Here is a 12167-nt window from a genome sequence, read left to right on the forward strand (position 1 = left end):
CCCTACCTACAGTATACTGCTGTTACTGTCTATTATCTATCCTGTTGCCTAGTCACTTTACCCCTACCTACAGTATACTGCTGTTACTGTCTATTATCTATCCTGTTACCTAGTCACTTTACCCCTACCTACAGTATACTGCTGCTCCTGTCTATTATCTATCCTGTTACCTTGTCACTTTATCCCTACCTACAGTATACTGCTGTTACTGTCTATTATCTATCCTGTTGCCTAGTCACTTTACCCCTACCTACAGTATACTGCTGCTACTGTCTATTATCTATCCTGTTGCCTAGTCACTTTATCCCTACCTACAGTATACTGCTGTTACTGTCTATTATCTATCCTGTTACCTAGTCACTTTATCCCTACCTACAGTATACTGCTGTTACTGTCTATTATCTATCCTGTTGCCTAGTCACTTTATCCCTACCTACAGTATACTGCTGTTACTGTCTATTATCTATCCTGTTGCCTAGTCACTTTACCCCTACCTACAGTATACTGCTGTTACTGTCTATTATCTATCCTGTTGTCTAGTCACTTTACCCCTACCTACAGTATACTGCTGTTACTGTCTATTATCTATCCTGTTGTCTAGTCACTTTATCCCTACCTACAGTATACTGCTGCTACTGTCTATTATCTATCCTGTTACCTAGTCACTTTATCCCTACCTACAGTATACTGCTGCTACTGTCTATTATCTATCCTGTTACCTAGTCACTTTATCCCTACCTATATGTACATACAGTACTTACCTCAATTACCTCGTACCCCTGCACATCCACTCAGTACTGGGACCCTGCGTATATAGCCAAGTTATCGTTACTCATTGTGTATTTTATTCCTTGTGTTTTTATCTTTATATTCTTTTTACATTTTTCTTTCTGCATTGTTGGTAAGTAAGCATTTCACTGTTAGTCTACACCTGTTGTTTACGAAGCATGTGACAAATAACATTTGATTTGATTTAGTGTACACACCGTAGGGTGGGAGAAGAAAGAGGGAGGCATGGTGGTGCACTTACACTAATGACGTCATAGGATTTATATGGGGGTTTAAGAGCTTTTTAGTACCACCATGTCCTGATTACAGTATTACTCCAGTTGCTTTTGTTCTGAGCACACCTTCTCCATTACTCCTTAACCCACATCTGTCTCTTAGGCATTTTCCCCACTAGGCCCCTACTAAACACACTCTTCTACTATATTTATGACCTGCCCAGGATAAGCACAGCTGGGGGCATTGTATTTAAACTAATGTAATGTATACCGTATAAATGCCCCCTCACTGTATGACTTTATTATATAGCCTTAGCTCCCTATAGCTCACTATAGATCCATAAAGCTCCCTATAGCTCCCTATAGCTCCATATATCTCCCTATAGCTCCATATAACTCCCTATAGCTCCATATAACTCCCTATAGCTCCATATAACTCCCTATAGCTCCATAACTCCCTATAACTCCATCTAACTCCCTATAGCTCCATACAACTCCCTATAGCTCCATATAACTCCCTATAGCTCCATAAAGCTCCCTATAACTCCCTATAGCTCCCTATAGCTCCATAACTCCATAAAGCTCCCTATAACTCCCTATAGCTCCATGACTCCCTATAGCTCCATAAATATCCCTATAACTCCCTATAGCTCCATAACTCCCTATAGCTCCATATAACTCCCTATAGCTCCATAAAGCTCCCTATAGCTCACTATAGCTCCCTATAGCTCCCTATAGCTCCATAAAGATCCCTATAACTCCCTATAGCTCCCTATAGCACTCTATAGCCCCATAAAGCTCCCTAAAGCTCCCTAAATCTCCCTAAAGCTCCCCAAATCTCCCTATAGCTCCCTAAAGCTCCCTAATTTCCCTATAGCTCTCTATAGCTCCCTATAACTCCCTAAAGCCCCCCATAGTTCCCCATAGCTGCCCAAAGCTCCCTATAGTTCCCCAAAGCTCCCTATAGCTCCTTAAAGCTCCCTATAGCTCCCTAAATCTCCCTAAAGCTCCCCATAGCTCCCCATAGCTCTGCAAAGCTCCCCATAGTTCCCTAAAGCTCCATATAGCTCCCTATAGCTCCCTAATGCTCCCTAATGCTCCATATTTCTCCCCATAGCTACCTATAGCTCCTTAAAGCTCCCTATAGCTCCCAAAGCTCCTTAAAGCTCCCTATAGCTCGCTAATGCTCCATATATCACCCTAAAGCTCCCCATAGCTCCCCATAGCTCCCCAAAGCTCCCTAAAGCTTACCTGGGACGTGGACAGTGAGTTGACCCCGTTGTGGTGTTGTGGGCGTGGTCCTCCGTGGCCGCCACCCACCTGGACCTTGTGCTCCTTCATGAGAGCCTCTGCCCTCTTGATGATGTCACCTATGCGCTGGATAAACCCCTCCTTCTCCGCTGGCAGAATGAACTCATTGTGAACCTGGAAAATACAGACGCAATTAACACATTAATAACATATGAATAACAACATTTTTATAACATTAATAACCTAATAATAACACATTGATAATATATGTCTGTTTGTCTGCCAGCCTGCCTGTCTGCATGCCTGTCTGTCTCTTTGTCCATCCTTCCGTCCATCCATCTGTCCTTCCATCTTCAGTTATTGTGTATTGCGTCATAAGTGGCTTCTTGTCCAACCTTCATAGTATGCTAATTTGTTGAAGCAGTCTGAGTCTATGTTGTGCAGATTCTGTGAATTGTGGGTGGGGTGGTTGGGTGGTGGGGTGTGGTGAATGGGCTGGCTCTCCTGTCAGTATGTCTTAATTCAGCTCGTATAGTGCTGGTGTGCTGCACTAATAGGGGCATTTATGAGACCTGACCAGCTCTGTGCCAAGACTGGCCTAAACAAAAGCTCACTGTGTTTCAATCAGAATTGGAATAAACAGAACACTCAGTGAACACAAAGTTCTGGAATCTACCACCAACAGAAGCCGAAAATCCCACTACCTCATCATGCCTACGTGCTTTGTGTATCTTTACGCCAGAAACTCCCCAAGTTCGTAATCAAAATAAAATGAGACACGCGTGTTAACTAAAATGGCACGTGTGTAAACTGCTTATCTTCTTGCCCCACAACCCCCTAACCAAGATAAATCTACATGACACAGAAACACAGAGACAAGAGTGTTTTAACTGGAAGTGGGACGTAGAGTCTGTGCTGCTGTGTGAGATAGGAGTAGATAGGAGTATCATTAAGATAAGCTTATAGTGCTTCTTTTCTCCTGCGTTTATAGGCTCTTCCTTCAGCATAATGAGTCTTTTATACAGAGATAATAATATGAATGTCATTAAATAAATCCCTAAATGACCTAAGGCTATTCACATCCTAGAGGTGACAACAAACCATGACAGCTGCAATGTCCTCTGGGTTGTCTCCGTCCAGGTCGAACTTGAAGGTAACCATCTTGTCATTGTGAGTCTGCAGCTGACACTCCACCACCCGGTCGTCTTTGTCAGAGAGCTGCACATAGAGACACCATCCACCAGTGTTAGTTTGTTTAGGTTATGTAGAATATAAAGACACTGGGGTAGCAGTAGAACAAAGATAAAGCACTCTCAGTGTGTGTGTGTGTGTGTGTGTGTGTGTGTGTGTGTGTGTGTGTGTGTGTGTGTGTGTGTGTGTGCGCGTGCGTGCGCGTGCGTGCGTGTGTATGCATACGTGCACCTACTGTATGTGTATGAGGGTGAGCATGGTCTGTGTGGCTCAGTTGGTAGAGCATGGTGCTTGCATACACTGAATAACCACGCTTTTTTTTGTATAACGACTGTGATAATGTCACTTCTGGTTACTTTTTAAAGGATATTCTACCCCAAAATGAATGAAAATGTCATTATGTTGACACCATCTGAAATATAATTTTCCCTTTAAAAGCATTACAACCTGTAGCCCAACTGATGCAGCATAGAGGCTTTGAATAAATAGGCTGAATCGTTTAAAAAAAAACATGCATAAAATGCTTAAGAGTGTCTCGGCAGAATATCCCCAAAGTAATGAAATGTAATGATATTATTTTGAGTGGTGGCGACAATTTATTGGGCGCCGTTGCTAAATTATTATAGGGGAAACACTGCAAGCTATGCATATCCAAATGGCACCCTATTGGTACCCTATTCCTCCACTATGTAGGGAATAGGGTGCCATTTGGGATGGGCCCTAACTGGGGACTTGACAATTAGACTTGACAATCACTTGTATAGAATAGTCTTGATTGATTAATTGATTGATTTGCTTTACCCCAGTGATACGCAGTCTTGAACGGGCCCTCCTCCGGAACAGCTTGCCAGCCATGCGCCTGGCAACAGTCTTGCCGCTCCTCTCTGATAGGCCCTCGTAGCCGTCACTCAAACCGGAGATCATGTCGGAGGCGTAGCTGTGAAGATGATTGGTGTGTTAGTGAATTTGTGTCATAACCGCCGTAACACTACTGGTGCATTTTGTGTTGCAGCCATTTATGAGTTAATACATGCTATGCTATTAGGAGGAAATAGAAATAACCACCTGTCAAGTTTTAGGTCAGAAACAGAGCTAGACTGTTATGCATGCCAAATATATATGCCAAATAAAGCCCAATGTGAGGATATATTAAACATCAGTGTGCTGTAATATGGGCCTACAGCAATTGGGACAAATCTCCTATAGAAAACAAGTACACAGTCATAGTAAAGGAACATCAAATCCACATATTCCGTTCAGCAGTGTAGTATTTATATTATGAAAAAGTGAAAGTTGCACAGCCTGGGACATGCAGTACGTTTTAAAAAGCTTAAATTCAGTCCTCTGGGTCTCTTAGTGCCGTGGTCCCTGATTTATCCCTCCCTCCCTCCCTCCATCCACTACTTCAGCAAAGATTTACAGACAGACACTCTACTGCTTGGCAGGTTCCACTGAGCTTTCTAACCATTCTCTAAAATCTGAAGTACTTTTGGGTAACTTCAGTTCACGGTGGACAAAACTGGTTATTAACCCACTCAGGATGGAGGACACGGGGAAATTGAATTTTTTTTGATTACGTTGTTCTTGTTTATGACATACTTGTTTGGTTTTATGTGTTGGTGTCGGGTTTCAGTTTTTAAGTAGTGTTTTTGCTGACTAACTGTAAAAATGTATTTCCCACTTGGTAACTAAAGTATCATCTTTCTAATTGCTATGTATAGAATCATAAGTAGTGCATGCTGAAGATGTTTTGGAACACAAAATACCTTAGACAGAATGGGCACCAGATGACAACACACACAGGCACACACACGCACGCACGCATTCACGCACGCACGCACACACAAACACCCCCTAGCCAGAAACATCTGATACTAAAGTAAAACAGACAGAAACCTCAAAGTCCATTGTGCTTCAATCACTAGACTGGGGAGAGGCTGTTGTTTCCCCCAGATCAGTCTGCTATTCGGACACACAGATGTGTACAGAGGCATAGGAAGCCTAGAGGTTAGAGGGTCCAGTAGGAACTTGACGACTGGGGGTCTGTTTGTCTATTCCACTGCTGTTGGAAGCACATCCAAAAACATTTCAAGGAACGCGGCACTGACTGACCCTGTGCCTCTCAGCGAGTGTGTGTACGTGTGTGTGTCTGGGGGTGATGGGAATGGCAGGAGATGAAGGTCTCTTTCTAATAAAAATAGACAATAAAGTATTTATTCTAGGGAAGAGGCTGAGGAGAGTACCTGTCCACAGGTGAGGTGAAGCCGCTGGGAGGGTGTCCTCCAGAGTGTCCATGCTCCGTATTACCCAATACTGCAATACTCTACAAACGGGAAAAGGAGAGGGCACAATTAAGCATAAGGCAACAGTCACAGAAACATAGTGAATAACGGTAATTCAAAAATAAGCAGGGACAGTTGAGGTAGAGTTGCTAGTCATCCCCTCTCTACTACTCTTACACTTGGATAACTAGCTCACTATTTGTCCCATTCACTCACAGAGGGAAATCGAAGGGCCGGGATGGGGTGGTGGTGAGGGTGTCCATTGAGGGTGGTAGTCCCAGTCCCGTTGAGGGTTGACCCGTTGAGGCTGACCGCTGTCTCCAGGGGGTCCTGGAGGCCAGAGGAGCTGAGATAGCCGTCTGTCTCACAGTCAGCTGTTACAACAAACACATGAAACATGAGCATGTGACTGACCAGGCAGGGCCGCATTCACTGACTGACTGACACACGCACACACGCACGCACACACAAAAGAACGTATTCACGCACATACACACACACACATACAGACGCATGCGCGCACTCACACTGTAAAAAATGCTGGGTTGTTTGGACGACCCAACTGCTGGGTTGCAGGCATAGGGTCACTTAGTTGGATTGTTCTCTTTTAAAACAGAAAGGTTGGGTTGTTGATGGTGGGTAAAAAGCTGAGGGATGGGCTGGAGAAATGTAACCACTCTCAAATTCTGGTTAAAACGTTTGATATCGTGGATGGTCAGTCCTTATGTATGGATTGTCAGTCCTTATGTAAGGACTGACCATCCATGATGTTAAAAGTTTTAACCAGTGTTTGTATACATTTACTTTGTTTACAAACATTGTAGCAAAACAAGCTTACATTTTGGGTTCTGATGGTGTAAGACAGTTGAACTAGGCTCATGAGGCATTTCTAAGTTATATTCTTCATGAATCAATGGGTACATGTCATTATTTAAGTCCAAAAATGTATGTAGCAACTGCTGATTGCCCCTTTAAGGTTGAACAACTGGAACTTTTGTAGTGTTAATAAGGCTTATCAAGCAACTGCCCACGGCCATTGAAGAGGAGTGGGATAACATTCCACAGGTTACAACCCAACCAACAGCCTGATCAACTCTATGCGAAGGAGATGTGTCGCGCTGCATGAGGCAAACCTGACTGGTTTTCTGGTCCATGACCCTGCCATTTTTTAAGGTATCTGTGATCAAGTCATGTGAAATCCATAGATTAGGGCCTCATTTATTTATTTCAATTGACTGATTTATTTATATGAACTGTAACTCAGTAAAATCTTTGAAATTGTTGCATGTTGTGTTTATATTTTTTGTTCAGTGTACAAACTTAACATGAATAACAGGAATTACATTTACTCTCATGGCTGGCCAAAAATAACTACATGAAAGCCATGCCACTTATGGGCCAGGCCTGAAAATAACCTATGGATTACATTCATCCCAGAATGAAAGTGAATAAAAACCCAATTGAAAATGAAATGAACCCATGTTTGGCTAATCCCAACAACCCAACATGTTGGGTTCTTCACGCAACCCAAATAACCCAGCCTGTTTTCTGTCCAATATTTACCCACCGCTGGTTTACCAAATAACCCAAATTGGGTTGTTTTTAACCCAACAATTTTGATTAGTGTGCACACACGGAGAGGACTCAGAGGATTCACTATTGATTAACACAATGACAAATGTGGAAGAATGCAGCTCCAATATTTAAACTAGATTAACCTGAATTATTTGGTACCTGCAGTCAAAGAGAGTTTTAATAGTCTTCCTGCTGGTCACTAGAAAACATTTGAGGACAATCATACGCACGAACGTGCACATGCACACACACACACACACACACACACACACACACACACACACACACACGCACACGCACACACTCGACTAGAGAGGTTCGACCATCTAGGACTGAATAATTAAGTTATCCTCAGGCTCACATTTCATTCTCTCAGGGCCTAGTCAGGGCCATTCAGCACAACAACAGTTATGAAATCAACAAATACTGCCAAATACTGCCATAATGGACATTGCTTTTATAACCTCACAGGGCTATTAGAACTCCACACCCGGTGTCAAGGTTGACAATAGACCTTGTTGACCAATGAGACTGTGACATGTGATACAGTCTAATTATGTGTCTCAAATGGCACCCTATTCCCTATATAGTCCACTACTATGGCCCCTGGTCAAAAGTAGTGCACTATATAGGGACTACGGTGCCATTAGGGACGCGGTCCCAGCCTAAATCAGCTGAAGGTTAAGTTTAGTGTTCTCACAGTTGGCCGAGGAGCAGCTGGTGTGGTGGACCTGGAAGTGCTGATGCTGGTCTGCCTCTGGTTCCTCTGGTTCAGGGATGAAGCTGGCGTTGATGCCCAAGTTTAGATAGCTGTTGACGGGGGACAGGGTGTGGGTCAGAGGGTTTGGGGGGGTCTGACCCTGGCTCTGGGCAGGGGTGGGGGTCGGGGTGGGGACGAGGATGGGGCACTGAGGAGTCTCCAACATTGATGGAGACCTGTTGATCTTCGGGGAGGGTGGCTGCAATGCAGGCTCAGGCTCCTCCTCAATGGCCTCTTTCTTCTTCTCTGCAAGGCGGCGCAGTTTCTCCCGCTGGCGCTTGATGGCGTTGACACGGTCCCGGATGGCCTTGGCCACCAGCTTGAAGTCGGCCTCGCACACGAAGCCCAGCACCACCTGGGAGACAGACAAGGAAGGGACATATCAAAGTCAGGGCACAATAGTGTGACAACCAGGGAACATTTCACGGCCCATGAACTAGCACTGTCTGTGAAAAGAATAACTCATCGAGGTCTGATGCACTTCCTAACCTTGCTGTTCTGTACTGTACAGATGTAGGATCTTAATTTGAGCCCATTTGCTACAGCATGAAAATAATCCTGCAGCAACAGGAAATGTGAATTATTATGTGGATTACGTTGATAATTTTTTGTAAGGGAAAATCTCTTCTGAAATTTCGAAGTGGACATTTAAAACTTCAGAAGCCTTTTAAAACCTTGAATACACCACATGTTTTACATTTTGTGCAGGAAAGTTCTCCTGCAACAGGGTGATCCAATTAAGATCCAACATCTGTACATCACACAACATGAAATGAAAAGAAAAGACGACAAGCTCATTACGGCTGTGTATGCCTTGTCTGAGCCAGTGGGTGGCCAGTTGCCTCGTGGTTAAGAGCATTGGGCCAGTAACTGAAAGGATGCTGGTTCGAAAACCTGACCGACTCGGTGAAAAATCTGTTGATGTGCCCTTGAGCAAGGCACGAGTGTCTGTCTGTGTGTGTCGGCGGGTTTTTGCTCCACCCTTCTACTTGATTTACTCAAATGTAAATTTAGAAAGGCTCATAGGGCAGGAGCCTACCTCCTGTTTCTGTAGCATGAGACAGCTTGATGTACATAAGTACACATATACATATGCTATCTTAATTTGACCAGTTTCTCACAGCAGGAAAATAATCCTGCAGCAACAGGACATGTGAATTATGATGTGGATTATAATAAATTGACATTCTTGCAGGCTTGATACCTTTTTTTGTTAAAGTCTGATAATTTAAAGGGGAAATTATAAACTTCAGAAGCTTTTTTAAAGCTTGAATACACTACAAGTTTGCATTTCCTGCTGTGCAGGAAAATTCTCTGCAACAACAGTGATCAAATTAAAATAGTAGACCTGTTCACCCCCTGGACAGGATGCTAGTCTTGTCATTTGCTGTGTAGATAATCAATATGTATTGAGCAGATGCTGTCTATGTATGGAGGGGCTGATCTGAGGCCCTTTGATATTCTTCAAGAATCAATGTAAAAAAATACAGCTGTAAATCACAGTGGACCTTTAAAGGATTATGTTACATCCAAACCTGTCCCAGTCAGAACACAGTGTTCCAATCTCAGACCGACGGGGAAGACAAGGACTGCGTCCCAAATAGCACCCTATTTCCTATATAGGGCACGTGTCAAACTCATTCCACTGTTCTGCGGGATTTCGCTCCACCCTTGTAATGAATTAAGGTCACTAATAAGTAAGGAATGCATGTTTTGATGTTTGCCCAAGCACTACACAGCAGATTCAAATAATCAACGCTTGATGATGAGTTGGTTATTTGAATTAGCTGTGTAGTGCTAGGGTAAAAAACGTGCAGGGGGGGGCCCAGGACCGAGTTAGGAAAACCCAGTTCTGGATGATAATAAATGGGATCTTGATGAAAAGGCTACATGTATGGAATTGTGGCTGGTGGCCAGGCCGGGTCTTTCTCATTAAAAGTGACCTCTGCTAAAGGGGCTGGAGGACACAAGTGCTATGTCCCAAATAGCACCCTAGTGTGTGGGCCCTGGTAAAAAGTTGTGCAATATACAGGGAATAGGGTGCCATTTGGGACATACCCAAGGAGAAGCTGCTTCGTAATGCGTCCTGTACGAGAGACAGCCATTATATTATTCAAGCCCTGACCTCCGCTATCTTCATGAGCCACGCTCTCCTCTCACATTTCTACCGCTGATGATTAAACGCTGACCTGTGCCCTTGACAGACTGTCTGCTGCCGGATCCACTTCACTTCATGTGCTAAGCATATGTCAGTGTGTGTCCACAATTGTAATCGAATCATAAACTATGTTTTATTAGATTCCTTGTGTTTGCTGGTTGGGGTCTGTTGCAAATAGCAGTGGTGTAAAGTACTTAAGTAAAAAATACTTTAAAGTACTATTTAAGTAGTTTTTTGAGGTATCTGTACTCCTAAAGAAAATAATGTACTTTTTACTCTATACATTTTCCCTGGCACCCAAAAGTACTCATTACATTTGGAATGCTTAGCAGGATAGGAAAATGGTCAAATTCACACACTTATCAAGAGAACATCCCTGGTCATCCCTACTGCCTCTGATCTGGCGGACTCACTAAACACAAATGCTTCGTTTGTAAATATGTCTGTGTTGGAGCGTGCCCCTGGCTATCCGTCAACAACAAAAAATCTGAAAATGGTGCCGACTGGTTTGCTTAATATGAGGAATTTGAAATGATTTATACTTTTACTTTTACATTTGATACTTAAGTACATTTTAAACCAAATACCTTTGGACTTTTACTCAAGTAGTATTTTAGTGGGTGACTTTCACTTTTTCTATTAAGGTGTCTTTACTTTTACTCAAGTATGACAACTGGGTACTTTTTCCACCACTGGCAAATAAAATATCTATATCATCAGAATCCATACAGGATATTCCTTCTTCAGCTCATCCTGTACTCATTATCACCACTGTATGGTTCGCTATCTATACATACAGTGTCTGGATACGTAAGTGTAACTTTTTTGTTTGTCTCTAAAAATAAGAATGGCTGTGTTTTCACCTGGTGCAACACCGACACTCCAACAATATGTAAGCTGATTCTACTACCTACTTGCATAATAGCTATAGTATTACACCGAAGTTGTTTCCACTGGTCCTTAGCTTGTGAGAGCCACAACTGGAAACCCTTCTTTTAATCATTAATGTAGGGGAAGTAAAGGTAAAAGAGGCCATGATGTTAGGTAACTGCGAAGGTCAAGTGTTGTGGGAATATACCCAGCCTACAATGGTAGGTCATATAGCTTTCCCACACAGCCTATTACTGAAACAGAGATCAACTCATGAGTGGTACCAAAGGGAGTGGATATAGTATACCAATCTTACCGTATATAAATCTCAGCTTTATCATTTAATGCCTTTCTTACTGTTTTCAATGCTCTGCTGAGAGCTCTGCTCTGAGTAAGACTTACAACATATGTATTACATGCAGTATGGCAAATAAACTTGCAACTTGAAACGTGAGCTGCTCACCATCTCCTGCGCCACCTCCTCTGGCACGTCCTTGTAGAGTTCGAACAGGAACTCAATGGCGTTGTTGTCCTTGTACTTCCCATGGAGTTTCTTGGTGTAGTCCATCCGGAGCCAAAGCTTCAAGCCTGACTTCACCATGTCGTCCTCCTCAGCCAACTCAACATGGACGCCGTTGTTTTCCTGGAAGAACGTGTGCTCCAGCAGGTCTTGGATGGTGTACCTGAGGTAAAGGAATAATACAACTATTAAATTGTCACGAGTCCTACCGACGGTGGCGCCCCCTCCTGCTCGGGTGGCGCTCGGCGGTCGTCGTCACCGGCCTATTAGCTGCCACCGATTCCCTTTTTGTTTTTCCCTTTTTTTATGTTTTCTCACCTGCCCTGAGTTAGTCATTAGGAGGGCTATTTAGTTCAGCTGGCCCGCTTCCTATTGTGCGGGATTGTCTTTCTGTGTGTCGACATTAGTTTGCTCGACTGTGCTTGTGTTGCTGTATTTTTCCCTGTTGTTGGGAGCCCTTTAATTTTGTACGTTGTGGTTAATTAAAATTACCACACCGTGTTCGCTGCTTCCTGCGCTTCTTTCCGCCACACCACAGACAAGCCGTTACAGAATC

The 12167-nt window shown here is 43.4% G+C and overlaps 1 protein-coding gene across 4 annotated transcripts in view; it reads right to left on the reverse strand.

Moving 5' to 3' along the window:
• The window catches only part of wnk4a (WNK lysine deficient protein kinase 4a), a 90305-nt gene that overhangs the window by 31458 nt on the left and 46680 nt on the right, over positions 1–12167 (reverse strand). For all 4 annotated transcript variants that reach the window (XM_029765087.1, XM_029765085.1, XM_029765084.1 and 1 more), the window contains exons 7-13: positions 11555–11774; positions 8004–8418; positions 5945–6102; positions 5690–5769; positions 4248–4383; positions 3357–3473; positions 2256–2429 (exon numbers count right to left, since the gene is read on the reverse strand). In XM_029765087.1, coding sequence (XP_029620947.1) covers positions 2256–2429; positions 3357–3473; positions 4248–4383; positions 5690–5769; positions 5945–6102; positions 8004–8418; positions 11555–11774 — 1300 coding nt within the window. The remainder of the gene's footprint in view (positions 1–2255; positions 2430–3356; positions 3474–4247; positions 4384–5689; positions 5770–5944; positions 6103–8003; positions 8419–11554; positions 11775–12167) is intronic.

This window comes from Salmo trutta, chromosome 10 (assembly GCF_901001165.1).
Source record: "Salmo trutta chromosome 10, fSalTru1.1, whole genome shotgun sequence".
NCBI classification, from domain to species: domain Eukaryota; kingdom Metazoa; phylum Chordata; class Actinopteri; order Salmoniformes; family Salmonidae; genus Salmo; species Salmo trutta.